General features: G+C 31.9%; 1 protein-coding gene across 1 annotated transcript; it reads right to left on the bottom strand.

Annotated features, from left to right (window-relative positions):
- LOC139511250 (pre-mRNA-splicing factor ATP-dependent RNA helicase DHX16-like) lies at positions 1-25681 on the bottom strand. The gene is made up of 17 exons (XM_071297850.1): positions 25351-25681; positions 23751-23885; positions 23212-23291; positions 22436-22589; positions 21341-21513; positions 20570-20912; positions 15077-15262; positions 14404-14514; positions 14070-14185; positions 13316-13457; positions 12844-13044; positions 11246-11365; positions 10771-10911; positions 9295-9644; positions 8410-8734; positions 6517-6693; positions 1-469 (listed from the first exon to the last, which is right to left on the bottom strand). The coding sequence occupies exons 1-17, from the start codon at positions 25546-25548 to the stop codon at positions 332-334; spliced, it is 3090 nt and encodes a 1029-aa protein (XP_071153951.1). The 5' UTR covers positions 25549-25681; the 3' UTR covers positions 1-331.
- Positions 25682-26059: the final 378 nt, after the last annotated feature.

Raw genomic sequence — 26059 nt, 5'->3', positions numbered from 1 at the left:
TAAAAAACAAGATTTATTTTGTTTATGTACATCATGTAACATGTTGAATCTCACAGAATCATTTGCAAATATCATTGAAAATAAATGTGCAGACATTACCGGTATTTACTGAAGTAAAATTATATGGATGGTACTAATTCACAATAAATTTTATAATGGATCTCATTCCCACTAATTGTTCTAGGAACTTTCTTGAACCATGGACACTTATCCATATTACATTCAGAAATATGTACAAATAATTCCAGGAAATATCACTTTTTATGGTTTATCTGTTTGTTTCAGTTTTTATGTAGGTTAATCACAATGCTCTCCATAACAGTTTCTTCCCTCAATAATTCCTCGTCACATCTTCTCTCGTTTTTCCCGTATTTTTAGGCATTTTCTTTCCAGATCCATCTTCCAGTTCTTTAGATTTGTAATAATGAGGTGCAACTTCCAATAACCAGCTGTTTTCTATTTCTATTACCTAAAATTATGTATATCACATGTTTAATAAATCATCTTAGATTATAGTTCATTTATACATTCACAATTCATTTTAGAACGAACAACGGTTGTGTCACAAAAGAATACAAGGGACACAGGGATTGCATGTCTCATCTATGGTTGGGTGGTTATGTACAAAAGTGTTAGAGAAATTCCTATGTTAGTATTGTATAATTTTAGTTTCTTGTGTATATTTCAGAGTTTAGTATGATGTCCATTATCACTGAACTAGAATACATTTTTGTTTAGGGGCCAGCTGAAACATGCCTCCAGATGTAGGAGTTTCTAGTTGAATTTTAGACCCATTGCAGGCGCGGATCCAGCCATTTTAAAAAGGGGGGGGTTCCCAACTATATGCTCCCATTCAAATGCATTGATCGGCCAAAAAAAAGGGGGGGTTTCAACCCTCGGAACCCCCCCCTGGATCCGACACTGTATTGGTGGCCTTCAGCTGTTGTCTGCTCTTTGTCTGTAATGTGTTATGCAGCAATTTTTGCATTACATGTAATTGTAATTTAATGCATTACTTTAGAATAATGTTGTGTAATTTCATGCATTATATTACATTACATGGCATTACTTTTTTTTCGCATACTATATATCTTTCACAGATTGTTAGGTATTTAGCTAAAGCAGAATTTGAAAAAAAGAAGGACATTACTGTAAAAGTGTTTTGTTGTTGTCAAAACATCAATGAATACCTTGTCATGATTTAATAAATAACAGAAAATTTACCATTGTCATAAAACACTAATTAATTTGTTTTACAATCAATTATTTTCACCATTTTGACACTTGGTCATAAATTAAGCTCTTTTTTTTTAAATTTAATTAGGAATGAAATTCTCAGTAAATATTTTTGATTGGAATTGATAAAATAAATTTATATTTATAAAAGTGAAGTTAACAATAGTTAAAATAAATATAAAACTTCATCTCTCTGTAATTTCTTTTTAGAGAAACATAGAGATGTATATACCTCAAAACTCTTATGTCAATGTTAAAACTCAAAACTCTTATGTCAATGTTAAAATGTAATAGTTTTATTGAATAGACTTTTCACTTTAATTCAATTTGTATAAGGAACAGTTTTTGCATATGCTAGAATCTTTTGTGACTTAATGTTGTTTTGCAAAATGTTTTATTTTTTTCACTTAATAATAACATTTACAAATGTAATGTGTAATTCAATGCATTACTTTGCAAAAGTAATTGTAATATAATGCATTACTTTGATAAATGCTTGTAATTGTAATTGTAATTTAATGCACGGTTTCGTCAAAGTAATTGTAATATAATGCATTACATTGATAAATGCTTGTAATTGTAATTGTAATTGTAATTTAATGCACGGTTTTGTCAAAGTAATTGTAATATAATGCATTACATTGCAATGTAATTCGCCCAATGCCTAATACAGACAACCACTATTGTTCCAAAATAAGGTCAAAGCCATATGCTATATGCATAACAGACCAATACGCATTAAATAATCCACAATTCTATAAATGTTCAGTTGCTAAAGGAAACAATGTAACAACAATAATACTAAACTCCAAGGTAAATTCCAAAAAAGTTTAGTCCTTAAATCAACTATATCAACCAACAGAGAGACTGTTAAAAAACTGAAATATTCAGTTACTAGTACTTAGAAACAGGCCAATGGTGAGCTATAGTAGATAACTTCTACATCCTTTTGTCAATAATACTACATCTTTTTGTTTTTATACTTACAATGAAATCTTAGCCTCACTACCAAACATATGAGGTTTTGGACAAGTCTTCAGGTTTAGTAAAGTCTATACGACAATCTAGGTTCAAGATGGATATGATATAAATCTTACTCAACTACAAATGTTGTCTAGCCATTGTAAAAGTAAACAAGTATGCACACATTGAAATGTCTCCCCTGCTTTACTGACCATTGATTTTATGTTGAAAGTCTTAAAGATAAAGATTTTATTAGAAATGTCATATAAACTTAACATTTTTAAAGATCTATGAGAATGAAGTCTAAAGCAGCCTACGGGTGCAGGAGTTTCTCGCTGCATTGAAGACCTATTGGTGGCCTTCGGCTGTTGTCTGCTCTTTGGTTGGGTCGTTGTCTCTTTGACACATTCCCCATTTCCATTCTCAATTTTATTTACACCTTAAAAAAAATTTAAACCTCAAATATAGTTGATCTTTTTCTTATGGTAATTGAAAAATGGACCAAAACTTCAAGACAGACATGTACATCTTATAATCATTCAATACACCAATTTTAGTTGACATATTACTATTAGTATTTGAAAAACAAACCAAAAAGCAAAATCTTAACTTTGACCAATGAACCATGAAAATGAGATCGAGGTCAGATGAAACCTTCCAGTCAGACAAGTATACCTGACAATCATTCCATACATCGAATATAGTTGACCTATTACTAATAGTACTTGAAAAATTGAGCATTACAGGAAAACTAAACATTATTCAATACACCATGAAAATTAAGTCAAGGTCAGATGAAACCTACCAGACTGACTACCCATTTCAATCATTCCATACACCCTGTATATTTGACTTACTGCTTACAGTATTTGAGAAACAGAACTTCACCTAACTTTAACCATAAAATGCAGTCAAGGTCAGGTGAACCCTATCTGGTGGACATATGACAGAAGACAGAAACTGTGTAACTTTAGGTATCTACAGACAAGATATGAAGCATTTAAGGGCATCCGATACAGTTTCTCGATATAATGTCATTTTTATAATTTTGAAATATGTTGTAGGCCTTGGCGAGTTATAAAATAAAACACAAAATAAAACATAGGTCACCGTGCTTGTTTTCGAGAAAATTGAGGCTGAAAATTGGGGATTTGTGCAATTTTGTAAAAAAAATAGGCAATGTTATAAAATTTTTGGAGCAGATATTCTTCGTCGTAAATTATTAAGATCGGGTTCAATCTGAAGCTGCGATAAATGGCAATAAAGAAAAAAATAAATCACTACACGAATAACTATAAAATTATTCAAGTCTTGCTTGACATTTCGGACCAGATGCTCAAAGTGGTATTTTTCTAAACCTAAAAAAATGGAAAAAAAACTGTTTCTGAAAATGTCATTTTTATCATTTTTCTGCATAAACTGCATTTTGTCATGCTTTCTCCAAATCTCAAATAAAAAATATAGGTCACCGTGCTGGATTCCATGATAATCGCGATTTATCCTAAAAAATTGCGTCACCCCTTTGTAACCTCAACGTTAGCGCTAAAGTGCACGACGTCGCTGGCAGACAATTTCGACGTTATCGCTTCAAATTACCGGCGACATTTTTCAGATGTATAAATATTGCTTGTAAAGTACTATCTATAAATTGGTAACATTGTTTTCGAAAGTAAAATCATGTGAATAACAAATACCTCTCTGTGTTTGTGGTCTAAGTGAGAAACATCTCAAGAAAAGTTATTACGGACTGTTGATAATTTTTACGGCTTTCAAAAGTTAAAGACTCGGCAATTTAGAACATGACATACAGGCACATTTACTGTACACACTCGTATATTATTTTATACTGTATGATGACCTCTATATGTTGTTCTTTGTTTTGTTTTGTTTGGTGGCTGCTGTTTCATTACACATAATTCTTTAATTTACGTTTTTATCACTGAGAAAATCCGTTTTTGTTGATACGAATTTTAAAAAAGTTAGCGTCGATTGGACAGTTATCAAATTTGACGCGCATTGCAATTTGAATTAGAATTTACGCTAGGACGTAAAACATTTCGATTGCGAATTAAACTTATTCGAATTACGTGTGAACTCTGCATTCTCCTGCAAACGGAACTTCTTTTTTTTTTGTGCATAAATTGCAGTACATAAATTATGCCGTTACTTTTCTCGTTTGAGTTGTTTTACCTTGTCATTTCGGGACCTTTTATAGCTGACTATGCGGTATGGGTTTTGCTCATTGTTGAAGACTGTACGGTGACCTATAGTTGTTAATTTCTGTGTCATGTTTGTCTCTTGTTGAGAGTTGTCTAATTGGCAATTATACCACATCTTCTGTTTTATGTGGTCAGAAAACAGAAGCAAAATTTTACAAAGGAGAATCTTCAATTTGCTAATGGATGCTTTTGTCCAGACAGAGAAACTATTATTTTGAAAATTTTGATTTGGCTAAAAAACGATTGAATTAATAGCGAGAGGACTGGATATATTACGATTAGTTGCGATTATAAAATCATTCTCTCATAGCGTAATTTTAATGGTAAATAACTATATATTTTTTTCACCACAGCGCGTACATAAAATACCGCATGTCCATTCCCCTGTCTGTCCTTCCGGACTTCTGGTTAATTAGATTTTTCAAGTGTACCATTCTTGCCAACTTTCTATAAAACTGATATCGTATGGACACGTTCGAAAATCAGTGCATATCAACTATTCTTTAAAAGAGTTATGCCATTTGGAAATATTAATTGTATCGAAAATTGCATTGTATTTTCTGTCATTCCGTCATTTCTCTAATATAATCTATAAAAAATAAAGAAAAAAATAAACAGCTGCGCTTCGAGCGCATGATACGCCCTTCGTCTTATGAAAAAAAAAACAAAAAAACATAATATATGTTTTTAAAATAACACGGGGGTTGTACGGGAAGTCATGCTAGGTATATTCTGACTCATTCATTATTCTTGCTCAATAGGAAGTTTATATATCACAACATGTTTTATATGATCCCCAAATTGAAGCTCAATAAAAATTCAATAACTCAAAAATGAATTAAAGAATCATCACCAAAGTATACAGATCTTAAGAATAATTTAACTAAAAAGTATGTGAAGTTTTATGCAATAATTGTAGATAGTTTCTGAGATACGGCGCGACATGTGAACCCCCACCCCCTTTTTGTCATAAACTCAATAACTCTAAAATCAAATTCTGAATCATTCTCAAAAGTATATACAAATTCTTCAGAATTATATAACCAAGAAGTGTGTAAAGTTTTGAGCAATAGTCATAAAACGTTTTCTAGATACACCGCGAACTGTAAGAAAACACTGTTCTAGTTACGAAGTCCTGTAACTCATAAAGTTCACCAAAAATGATACAGATCGTTTGACCATCATGACTGAAAAAAACAACCATGTTCAGTTTAATGATAATATGCTGTACCATATTTACAACGGACAGACGGACGCGGGCATTTTTATACCATTATGTCCCGTCAAAATTTTTACGGGTGTATAAACATATTGTTTGCTATTGCCTTTTGTTAGATAAATTACGTGCAACGTGGAGGAAAATCAAATAGAAACTTTGTTCTTTTATAAAAGTTGTATCATTGTTTGTATTAGCGGCATACCATTATTTCTTTTACATAAATAAATTGAATAAATTGTTTAGAAAGGAAATTGACTTCTTCGTGTACATACATTTTCGGTATTAGTTTTAAAATATCATTGGTTTTCTGTGCTGTAATAAAAAAACGGATCCGGACCAAATCGTGGATGATGAATGGTAATAAAATTTTAATTGACATGCATGATATTAGTAACACCAAAAGGGTCAGTCGTCTTGAGATTGCTCACCATACGATATGTGTTGAAGATTTCAAAGAAACAGTAATGTGTTTTATTTCTTATTATGTTATTAGACTGTTATCCTGGTAGAATCAAATGCACTGACTAATATTAATGGCGTAGAAATTAGCATGCGGGAGAAACAGAAATTGGAGCATGGAAATTCCACATTACGTTTCTGATTACGGAAAATGACACGCATTACGTCCCGCAAAAAGTGACGTTTTGCGGGAATTCAAACGCTTAACGTCGCGCCAAGAGTTAACTCCCTTGAAACTGTATCGGATGCCCTTAACTCTTGTACCTTCTAAAATATAAAGCTTTATTTAAACAAATACTTGTAGCAAAAGCAGGCAGCGGATAGTAATACATGAGTTACGCATACTGCAATTTTAACAAAATCTGACACCTGTCTTATAAATTTTATTTTTTGTATAGTTATCTTTGTATATATAATCACCTGTCTCATGAATTCTTTAGTGGTGAAAACAAGTTCATGATAAATAAGCCATCTTGGTCGATCTTCAAACAAACTACTGTTTGGGTGTACCATAACTGTCTGTTGATGTTTTACAGTTCTGTAATTACCTCCCTTTGATAACCTAGCTGTGTGGTAGAAAAATCCTGCTGTAATGGCCTGGAAAAAAGAAGAAGCAATAAATCATATTTTAAAATAAGATATTAATGCAAATCTTTAACCATCTCAATCATTATTCCATCATTTATAAACAAGAACACAATACTAACAAGAAGTACACAATTGACATACAAGAAGAGCATAATATACTAGCAAAAAAACCCACAAAAAACTCATCTCACAAGAAAAAGTTCATAGTCACACCAGAAGAACACAATTGACACACCAGAAGAATAAAATTGACACATCAGAGGAACACAATAAACACACAAGAATACAATTGACACAAAAGAATAATACAATTGAGACATCAGAATAATACAATTGACGCATCAGAAGAACACAATTGACACACCAGAAGAACACACTAAACACACAAGAAGAATACAATTGACACACCAGAAGAATACAATTGACACATTAGAAAATACAATAAACACACAAGAAGAATACAATTGACACATCAGAAGAACATAATAAACACACAAGAAGAATACAATTGACACATCAAAACACAATTGACACACCAGAAGAATACAATTGACACATCAGAAGAATACAATTGACACACTGGAAGAATACAATGAACACATCAGAAAAATACAATTGACACATCAGAAGAAAACAATTGACACATCAGAAGAACACAATTGACACACCAGAAGAATATAATTGACACATCAGAAGAATAAAATTGACATATCAGAAGAATACAATTAACACATCAGAAGAACACAATTGACACATCAGAAGAATACAATAAACACACAAGAAGAACACAACAGATACACATGCATTGAATTAGTTAATTAAATTACTTTCAACTTCCCATATCAAAACGTTCTGTTTAACGGACGCTTTGTCTGTTGCCTCTTTATACTTTCATGTATAGGATTATTTTTTACAATTTAAACAGAGGCGGATTTAGGGGGGGCCCAGGCCCCCCCCCCCCTTTTTTGAAATTTTTTTTAGTTGCGTATATAGGGAATCACTGAAGCGTGACTGGAGCGGGCCCCCACTTATGAAAATATCTGGATCCGCCACTGTTAAACATTCATTGTACTCATCCACAGAGTTTGAATTTTACCCTTTCACTGTACAAAACACCCTCCCATAGAATAGATTTCAAATTATCATCCATAGCTCCTACATAAAAATAAGGAGATGTGGTATGAATGCCAATGAGACAACTATCCATCAAAGTTCAAATGAAGTTGATGTAAGCAATAAAAGGCTACTGTAGGGCCTTCAACAATGATAAAAACCCATATTGTATAGTCAGCAATAAAAGGCCCCAACATGAAAAATATGAAATGATTCAATTTAGAAAACTAATAGCATATTTTTTTACAAAACAATTTAAGAAAAAACAAATATGACAGACATGAACCAACAACAACCACTAAACTACAAGCTCCTGGCTTGATACAGGTACATAATGAATGTGGTGTGGTTCAACATGTTTGTGAGTGTTCAACCCTCCCCTAACATGGGACAGTGGTATAACAGCACAACATATTAAAGAACATGTATATTTTCATGGAAAAACCTTGAGGGATATTCCAGCATGCAGCAAAGAAATGACCTATACTTTTGCAAATTATAAATTAATAAAAATATATTGTTATTTTTTTCTCTTCAAAACATAAAATAATTCATTATGATCTTGTTAATATGAAACTTTTCTTATCAAATGCAAGTTATTGTATTTTTTACCTTTCTCAGTGCGATTGTGTCACCAGGTTTTGAAGACACCTCTATCTCAACTCTTTCTAACAACCCTTCTAACTGATCTCTCACATCTCTCGCTCGTTTCATTGACCGATGTTGAATAAAGTTTTCAAAACACCACTGAGTGGAGTAATCCGTTTCCTCCCATTGTTCATAAATATTAAGTAATGTCATATGATCTCCACCTGGTCGGAAGAAATTCTGCCTGGCAGTATCTGCATGGACCACTTTATCTTTAGGACGGTAAAATATTGAATTATTAACAGATAACATTGCTGTAATGGATAGAATTTCTTTTGCACACTGATATCTGAAAATAGAAATGTAAAAACAGTCAAAAAATTGAAACATTTAATATTACATGTAATATATTGTCATGGGAACATATAACAATTTTATTATTTCTGAAATTTGCTACACACAATTTTCATTGCGCAAGGACTAAGAAAATCTGATGGACAGCAACATTTCTAATTAATTCAAAGTTGACTAACGGACAGGACCTCAAAATGATCAACAAACTGAGTGGTACTGATAGTGATACAACTTTATAGAAAATTCAATTACCTATCATAAGTAGTTCCTAACAGAAAATTAAACATTGGAAATTGGTTATTGATTGAAAATCACTGGACCATGACCTGATTTACACAATTACAATTTTTTATTAGTGAACTGCACAATCTGCATTAAAACCCTAATTTGGCATATATTCTTTAAAAGGTCATATCGTCGATTTGAAAATAATTTCTTTGAGCCTTAAGCTTGATATTGGACAGATGCATGGACAGAAAAATAGACAGACCAAAAACATAATGAACCGTCCTATCTGGTAAAACAACCCAGACCCTCAAGTGCATAAAAACTCACTGTTCTGAAGCCAGTATCATCTTTGACATCATTGGATCTACTGGAAATTCTGCCATTCTCCTCCCCAGTTTCGTCAACTCTCCCCGATTATTTAATGCTCCTAGAGCATACAGTTGTTCTAATGCCAGAACTAATGTCTCATGTGGTGGAGGGTCCATAAAATCAAAATGAATCAAGTCATTTATACCCAAACTTTTGAGCAGTAAGACAACATTTCCTAAGTTTGTTCTCTGAATTTCTGGTATTGTGTTGTCTTCAAGTTCATTTTTGTATGCCCATGCTGTATACAGTCTGAAACATTTGCCTGCTGATACACGGCCAGCTCTTCCTGCTCTCTGATTGGCTGATGCCTATAATTAAAAACAGTTTAATTTACATAGTTAGTCAAGTAGACTAAAAAGACTTTCAATGCCGCCTGTCATTCAAATAAACAATCTACATATGTATATTTGATAGCAGACGAATAATATAACAAGCAACTTTAATCTGAATTCAAAGGAGATTAATGTGTTGGAAAATTGAATTGTAAAGGAAATAAGATTAGTAAATTCTACAACACCTACTGTGGTTAGGAAAGTATACAAATACTGTGTCACTCATAATAATTTCATATAATGGTGACAACATAAACAATTTTTTTTTGCCCCAATAATGCCTTAAAAATCTCATGCTTAGAATGCAAGAACATTCATTGTTTTTCAAGTATGATTCAAAATTTCAATCCAGGGGATGCCAGATAAAGTGCAGAGACCTGAAGTATCAATCTAATGATATTTCCATTTATGAAAATTTGTTCAAAGCTCAATTTCAAGTATTACATAAAAATAATCATAACAAAAAATATTTCCACAATTCAGTTCTTCATTTTTATGTGTTGTTCTTCCTTTTTGATACAGAGATCACTGAATTGAAAGCTTGGACAATGGATCATGTGTTTTATAGACAAGATTTAAATTTCAATATAACTAGAAAACACCCACAAAATCGCGGGCATTTAGAGCTTGGTTGAAAGTATTTAAACTGTTGAAGGATGAATTTTTGTATAATTATGTCTGGAGAATTTCAGAAAAGGTATCAAAAGTCCTAGGTACTTGAAGACAGGACTTTTAAGCCCTCTCCCTTAAGTCTGTTTTTTTGTTTTCTGTTAAATTCCATGATTTTTGTGTTTCTGTATACTATTATTTGGTATCTCTCATCGTGGCAGATTATAGATGTGTATATTGACTGCCTTGTCTTACTTGGATTCTGGCATTAACTGCATATCAATTTTAAGATATCTTAATTATGATGAGTGTTCTGGGAGTTAAGGTTTGACTGTAGATTACCTTTGATATATGTGTAACAACTTATGATTCATTATGACTATTCTGGGACTCAGGGAGTTATGGTTTGACTGTAGATGACCTTTGATATAAGGGGTAACAACTAATGGTGCATTGTGACAATTCTGTGAGATATGGTTTAATTGTAGAATACCTTTGATATAGGTGTAACAACTAATGATTCCATTCCTGTCCTGGCATTGTAACTGTTCTGTTTACAGAATCCTGGATCTATGACATAACTGATTCCATCAATGGTCAAAGAGGTTTCTGCTATGTTCGTGGCCAAGATCACCTGAAAAACAAAAAAGAGCATATTTCTTGTTCGCTTATTTGGTTCAAGAAATACAATTTTTTGTTCAAGGAAACTGACTTGTGCTTATAGCTGATAAATATAAAGTTGTAAGAAAATCCATATTTCAGATTTGATCACAATCAAACTAGTCAAAGGGGATTAACTCAAATGGACAAATAGACAAGTAAATATGTATTTCATTTGATGGTAGGAATGAAATTGACACAAGTGACTTGTTTTGTGCCTTAATAACTTCTATGGAATCTTTATGGGTTATTTAAAGTTATTGACAGGGCAATGGACTCTTAAATAATAATCATATTTGAGTGAGTACCTTTCTGGCTCCCGGAGGTGTTGGTTCAAAGATTTTTGCCTGCATGTCTGATGGTAGGTTGGCATAGATAGGTAAAATAATCAGCTCTTTTATCTTACTACCAAGCTTTCTAGTTCTCTCCTATAAAATAAACGTAAAACATGTTCATAAACATTGTAAGTTAAATGTAGAAATTTGTGTGATACTTGGGTCCACAAATACTATACCTGAGATCATCACATAAACCATATTTCACATTGTAGTTTGTATTGTCTATAGTTTTAATACCTATACACAACAAACAAATATAATAAATTATTTTTATCTTTTAAAGCATTTAAAACAACTCCTATTTTCTCTTTGGAGTTTGTTTTATATAAGTTACTTTTAGAACAATTGCTGTGTTGCTTGTCATACAGTGTCATGCTAAAATTTACATAAATAATTGATATTAAAGACATATATGTAAAGTTGTACAATTTGAAATATTTTACTAAAAATCTACATATAAACTACATAAGTTTAACTGACGGTTCCAATATAGTAGACAGATTTGACCTTAAACGGTTTGGCCGTGTTTTCTTATTTTTTGAGGTATCCAAACTTTAAGGTATTTACATACATACAGAATTTTTTATCAAAAAAAGTCCTTTCTACTTTTTGTTTGCAATATACTGTGTAGTGAAATTTTCAGTTTGGGGCTATTATTTTGCTAATATAATTTAAGAAATTTCACCATGAAATTAACCCTACATCAACATTTCACTGCTCATTCAAGTGCATTGTACAATGGCATGACATGTGAATAACAAACACAGCAAAGACTTAAATATCCAATCAGTCCAAAATTGCAAACAAAATCTGGTGCAAAAAAAAAACAATAAATGGCATTTATTACATTGGTTGCAATGAATTACATAGATTTCCCAGTGAAATAAATCCGATAATTTCACAAGTAAAATAAAAGTGGTAATTTCACTCTCTGTGGTCATACAACAATAGGCGTTGTTCAGATGTTGGCGATAACGTCCGATCAAAACAAATTGTGAATGAGTAGAAAAAAATATTGTCCCTTACATTTTCTTCTTTAATTTCATAAAAAAAAAGGTATTTGACAATGTACTAAAAAGTTTAACTATTCAAAGAATTCAAATATTAAAAAATTTCAACTCGGAACGTAAAACACTGATAATTATTAAAAAGTAAAATCACAAAAATACTGAACTCCGAGGAAAATTCAATGTGTAATGTGTTGTTCGGTCACTCATTGAATATTTTTCTCTATTTGAATTCTTGATTAGTTATTCTATAATTAGTATCTGTGGGATGATTCAGTAAATTTTTATAAATATAATGGTCTGTTTCCATGTAATGTACATCATTTTCAGCATACCTGACAACTGACCTTTTCGTACTGGATCATGTCTTTATAATTTACCTGCTGGCTCATGGTTTTCAAACAATTTGTTCTAACAGCAAAACAAACTAGACTATCTCTAGCAGATTGAAAACAATTAATAGCCCATCCAATGTAACCTACAACATTTCATTCCATATCTATATCTCCTTCTGACAGCCAAACAGATTTAAGACAATTGATAGCCCCTCCCGTTATTTACCTGCAACATTTCATTGGATGTTTCTATTTCTTCCTGACCAGTCATGAACACCAGAATATCTCCAGTAGGTTGAGTGACATGTATTTGTAGAACTGAGACAACAGCAGCATCTAAGTAGTCAGCCTCTGGGGCTTTGGTATAGTATATATCTACAGGATACCGTCTACCAGGGATACGGAATATTGGTGCATCATCAAAAAACTGTAACAAAATTATCAAAATAACATAAAAATAAATAAACAAAAAGTGCCATTATTTAAACCATATAATCTTCCAAAATTAGAAAACAAATAATGGACTAGTTATGTTATAAGTTTTAGTGGCAAAAATATCTTCAACCCAAATATCACTTAAAAGAGTTTGTGTCAATTTTAGGCATTTGTGTGTGTGTGTAATTTTGTATTTGAACCTTGTTAACATTGGTGTTTTATAAACTTAATCAATGTTTTTAACTGACATTACAATTTCATACTTCAGAAAACTTCTCTGCATCCAAGGTAGCACTAGAAATAAGAAGTTTAAGGTCTGGTCTGAATCTGGCTATATCTTTAACTAATCCAAATAATACATCTGTATGTAATGTTCTTTCATGAGCTTCGTCAATTATCATTACACTGAAAAGAGAAAAATAAGTCAATGAACATTAATTTCAATTCTTATACATGTAATACATTTTTATGTTACAAACATGAAATTATATGTTTTATGAAACATTTTTTTTATTTTCCTTTCAATTGCTGTCAAGTTGTCATGTCAAGCATGTGCTGTCATGAATGATGAATTTTATTGAGAAATATATATTGATCGGTGCGGGAGTTTCTCACTGCATTGAAGACCTATTGGTGACCATCTGCTGTTGTCTGTTCTATTGTCGGGTTGTTTTCTCTTTGACACATTCTTCATTTCCAATCTCAATTTTATGATGTAGGATTTGCCTCACAATTTCTGTCAGCCAATCAAAAGTATGGTTTCTTATGAAACATACATGTAACGTAATTATAAGAAATGTATATTTGTTCCACTAAGCCTCAAAGATCTATCCCCTTTCCTTCCTTATTGTATCACAATGACCTATATGATTACTTATAACCCCTATATCTGGTTCTAACCGATATCCTCCAAAATCTGGTTATGACAGGAACTCTTATCTATATCCCCCTAGATCTGGTTCTGACAGGAATTCTTACCTATATCCTCCAAGATCTGGTTTGGACAGGAATTCTTACCTATATCCTCCTAGATCTGGTTCCGACAGGAATTCTCTTAACAACATACCATCTGTCATATACTTAATCATGGTCCTCTCTGATGTACAGTCCTCAAATCTTATACTGTATCCAACCTACAAAATAAGCACATTGCTATTTCCATTAAATTAATATGACAGATTCTCTGATTAATCTTTTAATTCAATGCTGAAAATTCAGAAATTATTGTGATATTTTTATTGATGGAAAAATATGACCATCTTCCTTGCAACTTTAAGCTTTTGTTATTTATTGAAACTGAAATTAAATCTAATTAAAACCTAGACATCTTATGGATGTATAAACTACTGACCTCATTCCCAAGTTTATATCCCATTTCTTCTGCTACCCTGGCTGCTACAGACATGGCTGCCACTCTCCTTGGCTGGGTACATCCAATCTTCTTTTCTCCCTTAGTGTATCCCTAAAACAATATATTATAATTAACAACCACACCAATACACACAATTAAGATATCTTTACTTCTGATTAACCATGCTTGCCAACCACTGAAACCTTCAAAGATGCAAATCTCCCCCTAAGCTTTGACAGCCGTGAACATTTTCAAGTTAAAAATATGACCTGTTTAGGTATTCATCTTCAAAACACCAATAAACGGGGGAAAAAATATACTTTAATTATTCAATTCATGGTTATAATCTATACCAGATGGTTTTAATTTAGCCTTTTTCTATACCTCCTACTGTCTTAATCTCATAACCCATAACATTCCATATTTTTATTTTGTTGTAAGTCTTACACTAAACATGCTTTCAAACATCGTACAGACCACCAGAAGAAATTGAAAAGTGGATTAAACATGATAAGCATAAAGATTCACTGCCAAGGTAACTTGGTTGTAAAAATTGAAAATCTTTCATTCAAAACTGCTTGACATCATGATTTGCAGTTACCTATTTCTTCATTTTTTACTTACTGTCTGGACCAGATATTGTGGTATTTGAGTTGTCTCCCTTACTACTTACTGCCTTGACAAGAAATTGTGGTATTTGAGTTGTCTTCCCTGATCCTGTTTCCCCTTCTATAATAAGAACTTGATGTTCCTCCATGGCAGCAATTAGATCCTCTCTGAAAGGATAGATAGGTAAACTTTTCTGTGTTTCTTCTATTGTCATTTTCTTCATCTCTCTCTCTGACAAATCTGGTTCATCCTGTTAATAAATAATAACTGGTCCTTATCATTATGATAACCACCATGTGACATGGATAATATAAAGTTCAGTTCTATAGTGACAAACTAAATAAAAGTAATAAGCCCTGAGAATTTCTTCTACCAACTTAAATCACTTCTTTGAAATTGTATTAGATTATTTGAAAGAATTCTTTTTCTCATTCTAATTTTTACTGCTTTAATCTGCATTCCAAATTTATAATTCAGTTCTTCTGAGGTATAAAAGAACACACCTACCAAAATTAAATAAAACATAGTATGAAGAATATATTGTTTTCTAACTCTTCTCTTATATTTTTACAATGCTGATTTTATCATATAAAATAATGAAGAAAAATGCGCTAAAAATAAAACAGTGATTAAATTAAAAAAATAATAAAAGTGCATGTAAGCACTGAATGGTAAAGATTGCTCCAATTTATCAGTAAGAAGTAAAATTAATTATTGCATTGGTTGTAGTTGATTTAACAGCAATTCTAGACAAAGGAAGATAACTCCAACTTTGTTAAAGATGATGTTAGTGATGACATCATTCTATTTTTGAACAGATATTAGATGCCTGCACCTTGCAAAAGTTTCTTGACAAATGTAAATCATTTTGTGCCTTGAATATCTGAGCATATATTACATCAATATATTTCTTGAAATGTTCATGGATAGGATGTACAGTACAGGTAGGGACTTATTTTTATGGATGCCTTAATCCGTCTAGATGTCAGACTGGTCGGACAGTTGTCCCAGTGTAATAAACACCTGCTGTGCAATATCCAAGTGGAAGGTCGTAAATCAATCTGTACCAACTTGATTAGAATTAAATTTTACCTGTACAGATATATTAGTATTTATGGAGGATAGATAAATGTAAAATATTATTAGTTACATAGTGTGCTAGTGACCTAATACGGTATATATGGGGTCAGTAAATTCCATATGGGGTGAGAGCGAAGCTCGAATCCCCATATGGAATTTACTGACCCCATATATACCGTATTACGTCACTAGCACACTATGTAACGAATTTATCTTACCGACTATCTTAACGGGTGAAATTAATACTGGTGATTCTCAAAATGAGCAAGTCTTCAATACTGTGAGCACTAAGAAAATATTCCATTGATCCTACAAAAACAGATGCCAAGAATAACGACTTGTAAGGTTTAAATGAATTTAATTCAATCTTAATCATCAATTTCTTCGTCTGTTGGAACTTTTAAGATTTTTTCTCAGTACCGTTTTGTTTTTTATAAAGGGACATAACACCATTACTAACCGTGTATGAAATAAGCCCCGCCCCCTTCTTACCTAATAAGGAATATAAAGGGACGTAACTCCACTACTAACCGTGTATGAGATAAGCCCCGCCTCCCTACTAACCTAATATACACGGTTTGCACGCGGACGCTTTTAACCAATCATATTCCTGGAAATGTATAGGAGGTAAGATAATGTTTTGTATTCAAAGAGAAAGAATTAAAATTAAAATTAAATATAAGAAATAAAATTAAAATTAAATATAAGAAATAAAATTAAAATTAAATATAAGAATAAGAATAAAAACTAGAATTGCCATTGCAAGCAATAGCGGATGTCACCCTTCCCCTATTGCCACTAACCGGCAGCCATTTCAAAATGGTTTAACAGTGAATGCACATATATTTATAGCAATACATCTTACTGTAAATTTTCAGTACATTCAGAGCATTTTAAAAAAATTCACATTTCTGCTGTTTCCATGGCAACGGCAGCCATTTTGAAAATTTCAAAGTCAAAAGTATCATCTGTACTTGGCAGTTAACAATAATATAAAGTTTCACTAAGTTCAAAGCATTTTGAGAAATTTTGACTTTTTTACAGTTTCCATGGCAACGGTGGCCATTTTGGAAATTCCACACTTCAAAAGTGTCATCCAGACTTGCCAGTCAACTATCATATTAAGTTTCATCAATATTGGAGCATTTTGAAATTTTTGAGATATTTGATCCTGTATCCATGGTAACAGAGTAGTTCCAATGATTGTCAAAATCAATCAAAACCTGTATATAGTGGATAACTATATTGTGTAAAAATTTGATGATTTTAAGTTCAAGCAAACCAAAGTTATTCACCAAACCCGGAAGTTTTCGGAGCATTTTGACCTTTTTGCATTGTTTCCATGGAAACGGCAGACATTTTGGAAATTCCAACGCCAAATTCCACATCTACCAAAGTTGCTCATCGTTATGGTGAAGTTTCAAAAAATTTGAAGCATTTTCATATTTTTGAAATTTTTGGTGTAGTTTCCATGGCAACATAGTAGTTCCAATGATTGCCAAAATTATCCAAAACCAGTATATGGGTGGCACCTTCATTGTATTAAAATATGATGATTCTGAGTTTAAGCATCTCCAAATTATTCCAAAAAACCAAAAAGTGGAATTTTTCACAATTGTTCCGTTTCCATGGAAATGGCAGCCATTTTTTATGGTCTTAGACCCTACTGCAACCCGCAATTTTGTGTTCCCTATTATACTTAACTATCATTAAGATTGGTTCCATTGGCTCTGAGAAAAGTGGCGGACAAAATAGTTGGAAGAATAATAATAATAACAAAGAAACAGAGGAAAAGCAATATGTCACCCGACATTGTCGATCGGGTGACATAATTAAAATTAAATATAATTTTATTTTTTTTATAATTTGAAAATGAAATAAAGACGATTTTTAACAATATATTGTGTTGCCAATTATTTCAATAGTTTTGTGCCAATAAACTATTTTGTATTCGTATTTGTAAACCGTAAATATTTCATCTAATTCAAAATAATAAGCTTAATAACAACCAAGACTGTTTTCAATAGAAGTTAAATCAAATTGTTGAGACTTCAATCCCGTAAATTATACGAGTTTTCGTTGATGGTTATATTATTTCCTGCTTTTAACGTCCTGTTCCTTTATATGTTATTATAAGAAAATCAATTTTAAGTATAAGGCCAACATATCGTATTTATGAAATATATATAGACATTGTGAATTAAGTTATTTTCCTTTTGATACAACTTTCCCCGTCGGAGCCTCTACATCTATTCACACCTGTCAATCATTTCTCGCAAGTGAAACATTTTGGTCAGACAGATCACTCGTGCTTTCTATTTTGACATATTTCCCGTTAATCTCTTTGAAAGTCAAGCTATTGGCTTCTTTTAATACAATATTTATAACGCCGAGATCATATTTCGATTCCTATTTTTTTTACTTTATTTAAAATTGTTGACACTCGAGATAATATACCTTTCTATTTTCATGTCTAAAATATTTTGTGAAAATCGCCGGTGTTATAAATATATTTTACAAATTGTATCAAATCAATACACGAAAATCAAAGTTTAACCTTATATAGTTTATTGACTAAATGCACATTTATACCCCAATGGGGTTGAAGGCTAGTCGTACTAGTCATGATCAGCTGTCTTTACTTTTTCGTCGTACTTCTAGTCATTCTAAAGCTCGCGCAGTCAGTTTGATTTTTTAAATCGATGTTGTATTATTTCCGAAGTTTAAAGGAGGTCTCCAAATAGATTATTTAAATGGGAATCCGGGAAATGACTGATAAAAATAAAACAAAAAATAGTTAAAGAAGACTAAATCGTGTTTTTATTATACATGTATGTAAATCGATTAAATTTCTATTCTGGTAAATCGATCAAGAGTCCAAAACTAAAACACAATACTGTCAATCATTCCACATCAAATTTAATCATGAATGAATTTTCCCACGGTCGGTCAGTAAGGTTACCTGTGTTTACTGTTACGACATTTCCCGCCATATAAAAATCTCGTGCAGTGGACAAAATCGATCTTTAATATCTTTTATTAGCATTCAATATTATTGTGAGTGGAGTCAAGTGAAAGTTCAACCACGTGCACACGCTGTTGATCACTGATATGTGTATCATGGAATTGTCTTTTCACGGCAATTTTTTCTTTTAGATTGCTATAAAAAATATAACATACAAGTTTCCTTTGTTACATGGATTGTGCGTAAATTAATATTATGCAAATAAGTTCGGGATTTCGGGATTAACCCTTTCGGGATCTGGGAATTCTTTTTTCGCAATGTCGGGATTTAAATTTATTTGAATTCGGGACCTTGTGACTTCGTGTTTTTAAGCCCGGGATTTCGAGATCCGGACCCCTTTTACCCCCTACCCCCAAATGCAGAGCAATTATATTAATTTAGCATAATGAACAAACACGGAAATCTTAAAATAAACTTATATGCCCGGGAAGAATCAATATTTTCTTCTAGTGTTATTATTTGCGTTCTATTTTAGTCATACATCTCCAACTTTCGGACAATATTTGTTTACAGTAAAAAGTAAAACTACAAAGAATCATCAAGCTACTAATAATATACAAGTGTTGCTCACTGTAATTATTTTTATCTCGGAACTGACACAACATACAGAATATTAAATACAAATTTTAGAAATATTTTGCATGTGACCGCGTCAAACTAAAATGTATGCAGCAGCACTTGAGATAGCATTCTGCTATCAATGGATTTACGTGGAAAATAAATCAGTAAAATAAAAATAACCGTAAGCTTCAAGAAATAGAATACATGTAATAATATATATGTTTAAACAATTTATGCAAACAAATAACAAAAAGATACAAAAAAAACAAAAAAAAAACGAAAAGGAACATAAAATAAAAATAATTTTTAGGAACAAAGAAAATAAATAGCAGTTGAAATATAAAAACCATAATTAACAAAAATAAGCTATTTTTATTAAACAATGTTTTCTCCAGTACTTCACCTGTAAAAATATTTTATGTCAAATACGATGTAGAACTAATATAATCAATAAAGTGACTGAGAGGTTAAAATTACAGGTAATCTGATTCTGAAATCAGTGAACCGTAATTTTAGCAACACGGATTAAGATGAAAGGACCATTCACACCTGGATCTGTTGTTTAATGAACATACTACCTACCATAAAAATGTCCGATTGTTCATATCCGACTAGACGGATTAAGACATCCATAAAAATAAGTCCCTACCCGTACTGTACAGAATGTTATGATCAATGCACTATATAATATGTGTATCAAAAAAGGTAGTGATAAGCCTTGGAACATTTATAAATCAAGTCAGTCCCATAAGGTTTTGATTGCATTTCATGCAATCTTTACCTTAAAACCATCTATAATTTGTAATAAAACCCATCCCCTCTTTCAACTACTTTATTGGGGGTAAAACAATGTGTACTATACACACCTATAAAAGACAGTATAATTCTTACCTTTCTGGTTCCTGGCATCTGTAAAGCTTGAATGAATTCTATTTCCTCGTCCATAATCACATCGTAATCCTTTACATACTTTTTCTCTCGAGCCTTCTCTTTGGCATCCCTGGCTCCAAATCTCATAATTGCTGCCCCTACATGATCCTCTTCCCAGCGCTTCTGTTCATAATTTGGTCCTTTTTCTGTGTCATCTTCTTCATACTTTTCTGTAGGTTTAACATCATCTTTAGGCATGTAATAATGGTCTGCTTTCTGTTTCTCACCAGCTTTACGATGTTCTTTAGCCAGCTGCAACACCTTTTTCTTGTATTTCATATCTTTCTTTTCTCTTTCTGTTAAACTAAGAAAAAAATATTGTGTATATTACACATATTTCCAAAACACAAAATGCATGAATAAATAAATAACACCAGTGAGTCAACAAATGTGCTCTTTTTTATGAATTGCTTTACCTAACATAGATAGTATTTGTAAAGAATGTTTAAGATCTTGTACTGTTATTTTAAAAATAAATAAATTTGTAAGGCATGCACATGTTTTGAAACAGAATCACTGCCTATCAGGATTTCAAAACAAAAAAAGCAAGCCACGTAAATTGTTATCTCTTTTACAGTTTATCTCATTTCCAAATGTAAAGAGTCACAGGACCACCAGTACACTCAAAACTAGTTTTTGAAAACTGCTGTGAATCTTCCACTTCTTACTCCACAACTGTTTCAATACAGAGGAATCAATAACTCACAAAAATAATACAAACAAGATACATACGGCATGTCACCAAATAAAAATTCTTCATCTATGATCTCAGCTTCTAAATCATCTAGTTTATCCCTATGTCTCTTTTTATAGTAGTCTCTACGAGATTTCTTTCTTAAGTCTGGTATTATGTTATTTCTGCTTTCTCTTTCTAATTGCAGACGTTTTGTTGCCTCTTCATATGCCTACAAAGAAAATTTAAGAAGAAAAAGATCAGTAACTGTAAAACCATGAAGACAGAAAATACCATAACTACAGAAAAAATACATGCAAACAAATTTTAGGATTAAAATGATAAAAATAATTGCAGCATGATAAAGGATGATTTGAAAGGAGTAGTTCTGGTAAGGGCCGATTTTGGCCTCAAACTTCAGTTTCATTTGAAGAAAGATTTTGGACTTTTTTTTAACACTTAAGTGTCTATTTCACTTGATTCAATTAATTTAAGTGTAAGGTTTTAACTGATTTACTCATTAAAAACACTCCCATTCAAGCTTAAATATGAAAAATTTATCAAATATGACAAAAAAGCCACTTTTCAGATGGTTTTTGTCAAAAAATGAAAATGGCCTCATCCTTGTTCATCCTCAACCTTTATATATGATATGTATTATCATTAAATATAACTTACATTTCAATATTATGAATGAACACAAACGCGGCCACTTTCGTTTCAGACGGAAACTGTCTAAAATTTAACTAAAATGCTAATTTTGTGAAGATTTCAGTAATTTAGCATGACTTAATGATGCAAGTACCGATATAGGTGCATTGTATTTTGTTAAAAACAGTCCATATTTATGTAGCAGAAGCATTCTACTTTCCAATTAATAATTTTGTAAAACTGCTATATTTTGGGGTCAAAAAGGGGTCTTACTGGACCTTCTCCTTTCACTGCAATAGTAGAGTTGTGTCCCTTTGGCCAAAAATTTCCTCGTTTGAATAAAGATGTACTCAACTGAAAGCTCACCAGATACAAAATGAAAAATTTCCTTTTTTTTAAACACCTTCTGAATTTTAATCAGCAATTCTGTTCTCAAAAGTCTTTGTTTTAATTGAACGTTTCAAGACAGTATACCATATTTACTTTGATATACCCCTTTTTACCTTTTTCTCTGATTTTGACATAACTTTTCTCTGTGAATCTTTATCTTTTTCTCTGAGTCTGTTTGCAAATTTGTCCCTTTCTTCAAGATCCTGTAACCTTTCTTTTTCTGAATCACTAGAATCTGAATCCATTTTATCATCTGCATCAAGGTCCCTGAAAGAAATTACAATTTTGAAACTACTCACACAACATGAGGTATAAAGTTTAATATTTTAGTCTGTTTCTACAAACTCAAAACAGCTTTTAACTTTGATTTTTGAAACAAATGACACAAAAAGACATTTACGCAGCCTTCCTAATGTTATTAAAACCATCTTGAAGGTAATAATAACCCCATTAAAAAAAATTACAAAAATTTTACAAAAAATAGTTTTCTGTTGAAGGACTGGGCATGGTTTCTGCTAATTATTGAAGGCTTGTATATGTATTTGTGTTTAGTTGCTGCTTGAAATATCTTACATTTTTCTTCAATTTAAAGGCAGATTGATTCGAGAGGGGGATTTGTTGTTTGAGAACTTTATAGCTTTTTCCAAATGACAGAACAGCAATAAAAGCATCATTTATGTGCTAAAAAATTGTCTGCATAATAAAACACTTATTTACAAGTTAATAGCAAGTTTATTGTTCTCATACCCATAGCCAGAAAAAAAGTGTATACTGTTGATTTGTAATGTTTATACAAATTGTACATGTTTGTTTTTTAGTTTTCTGTATCAGCTTAAAAATTTGCATTTAGGAATGGAAGTGTAATTTTTTGGTTTGACTAGACTCCTACCTATCTGGATTTGCATCACTTTCATCTGAAGATTCCTGCTTCTTACGTAAATGCTTCTGTCTTTTTTCTGCCTTCCGTCTCTGAAAGAAATTAATGTGTTTCTAGCATTGCTCAAACTTCAGCTTGAAAAGTAATAAAATTATAACATATTGTATTTACACCTGTAAACAAACATATGTTGACATCTAGTCGATTTCATTTGGTTTGTGTTTGTTTAGTTGCTGTCTCATAGCTTGCCCAAATGTTTTTACTGTGGATTCATTATTATTCATTGGATACAAGTTTTCATGGATTTCATTGGTACAGGTGAACCACGAAATCAAATGTTCAACGAATGACAAATTTTCTGTTGGCTTGTATGCAGACGTTGGCAAAACCACGAAATTAAATATCCACAATTATACATTTTTTTCTTAATCAATGAAAATAGGTACCCACGAAAATAAATGAATCCACAGTATTCATGATTCTGTAAACTAATTCAAATCTTAATGTACACCACCCTTTTCTATATATATTTTTAGGATAGAGTTGTCTACCTTTGGCTGGACAGAATATTCATCCTCCTCACTTCCAGACGATACAAGTTTATAACTCTGGTTCTTCTTTTGTAGCTCTAATGATTGCCTTTCTAAAACTCTTCCTACTTTTTCTGTTACAGCTTTTCTTGGTGCCTGAAAATATTGATTAAGAACTTATCCTTTTTTTCGCCTTTGGACATTTTGTAGAACATATCTACATATATTAAATACACAATAGTACTCCAAGCAATAACACACAGACTACATAGTATTTGGGTTTTTTTTAAGGATTTTTGAATAGATACATGTTTTTTGTGTAATATATTACAAAGTCTTGACCTGTTGGAGAATAATATTTCAGCATTAATCATGTCAATGGCAATTGCATTTAAAAAAAAAAACAGGTGAAAGATTAATCTTTTTTATATCCAAACACATTATTGTTTCAGATTATCATTAATCAGCAAAAACTTCATAAATACCTATATGTGAATAATAATATCAATCAAAATATTTATTTGTTTGTTTGTTTGAATATATAAAACTAAACGCTATTCAATAATAAAATTCAATTTATACTTGAAGATAAGGTCAACAACGTCCTGGGATAAAGGAGTCAACAATGCAAGACATGACATCCATGCTGTGTCAGCCATACCATGAAAAGACAACAGAGCCATACTTTGATAAGACACACCATCAATAGCTTTTTTTCGCAAATAAATTTTATTTAAATTCTAAAAAGTATTGTGATATATACAAGTAGATGGTAAATTATATATGCTGTATTTACATTATTTGTTATGTTTTTTATATGCAATTCACTTAGAATACACATTATATATATATATATAGCATATAATATATAAATGTGAATTATTTATAGCAACTAGCTACAGTGTATCTGCCATATGTATTAAGGGAAGCTGTCCAATCACGCTTTCTAAACCTCAGGAGTCATCATATCATTATGACTCTTATAACAAAATATACTAGCTAAATATTCTATCTAACTACTGTGGTGTCACGGAATAGAAGTTCCTGCATAATATAAGTTCCAAAAGGAAAAAATATTCTGGAATATTATTTCCACAAGAATAAAAATCACAGTATATGTTCCTAACGGAATAAATTGTTTAGAATCTTTGTTCCAACAGGAATAGATATTATGACAATGTTTATAACAAAGTTTCCATTGGAACTTCTGCTAGGCGGAACAAATATATGTTGACAGAGGGATTCTTTAATTGGGCACCAATTATAACCCAGGAGAACATGATTTTGTTGGCAAAGTCACATAGTCTCCTCCTGGACTTGAGCCCTGAAAATCTGTGGTGTGTGGCAACATTTGGGGCAAACCCGTTACAGATTAGAGTCTGTAGAATCATGCTCTACAGTTAAACTAAAAAGTATGGACAATGTGTTATTTGTAGGTTTTGCTTTATGGTCGATGCATCCTATGGACGTCATGATTCATGGAAGTGTCACTGTGGGGCTGTCTTGTCTCGAAAGCATCGCAGAGGGGCATTTTAAAAAAAAGTACATTCGAATGAAACCTATGCTATAGGTGTCCAACAAAGCCTTGGAATAATTCTATCTACAAGACTATTTAAGTTACCCTTTCCCATAACTCCTTCGCAAATTGGATAACTTGTGGATTAATGTCAACTGCTTCAGTTTCTCTGAGGTTATCAATGAATCCATCTGAGCTTGTTGCTTTTTTACACAAACCAATCAAATATTGTGAGATGTATTTGTCCGATATTCCTAAGATGTCATGCAGTTTGTCGCTGACCCATGTATCAAGGGATGACATTGCTAACTACGAATGTCTTCGATGAATATTATGAGAAATCATGAACTTTATTTGTTTGTACTGGAGGCTGACATATTGAAAACGATTCCACACGTTTTCGTGACGTTTTGTGCATGACAAGGGACGTAACTGCAAATTTTAAGGGGGTAACACGAATTACCGAATAACAGTGTTATTATCCGAATAACTCATGTAATTACCGAATAACTCTTCAAATATCAATATTAACACATTTAAGTGACTTTTAAACATATATTATTGAATAAAATTATAATAGAAGTGTATTTTATAACCTAAAAATAAAAAAAAAGTTGCAGGTAAGTTAATATTGATCATTATAAAATTATGGATATCGGTGTGTACTTCCAAGATGGCGACCAAGGAAAACGTAAGAAATGAAGAAAAGAAAGATTGCATACAATCCCTCAACGTGTTCATCTTAGACCACCAAAGTGGAGCCCTCACGCCACGTCACGGCAATGAACAATGTGAGGGTGGGCATTTTTTAAAA

This window comes from Mytilus edulis, chromosome 2, assembly GCF_963676685.1.
Source record: "Mytilus edulis chromosome 2, xbMytEdul2.2, whole genome shotgun sequence".
Classification (NCBI taxonomy): domain Eukaryota; kingdom Metazoa; phylum Mollusca; class Bivalvia; order Mytilida; family Mytilidae; genus Mytilus; species Mytilus edulis.
Note: the sequence above shows the minus strand (reverse complement) of the source record. Positions and strands in the feature narration are given on the sequence as shown.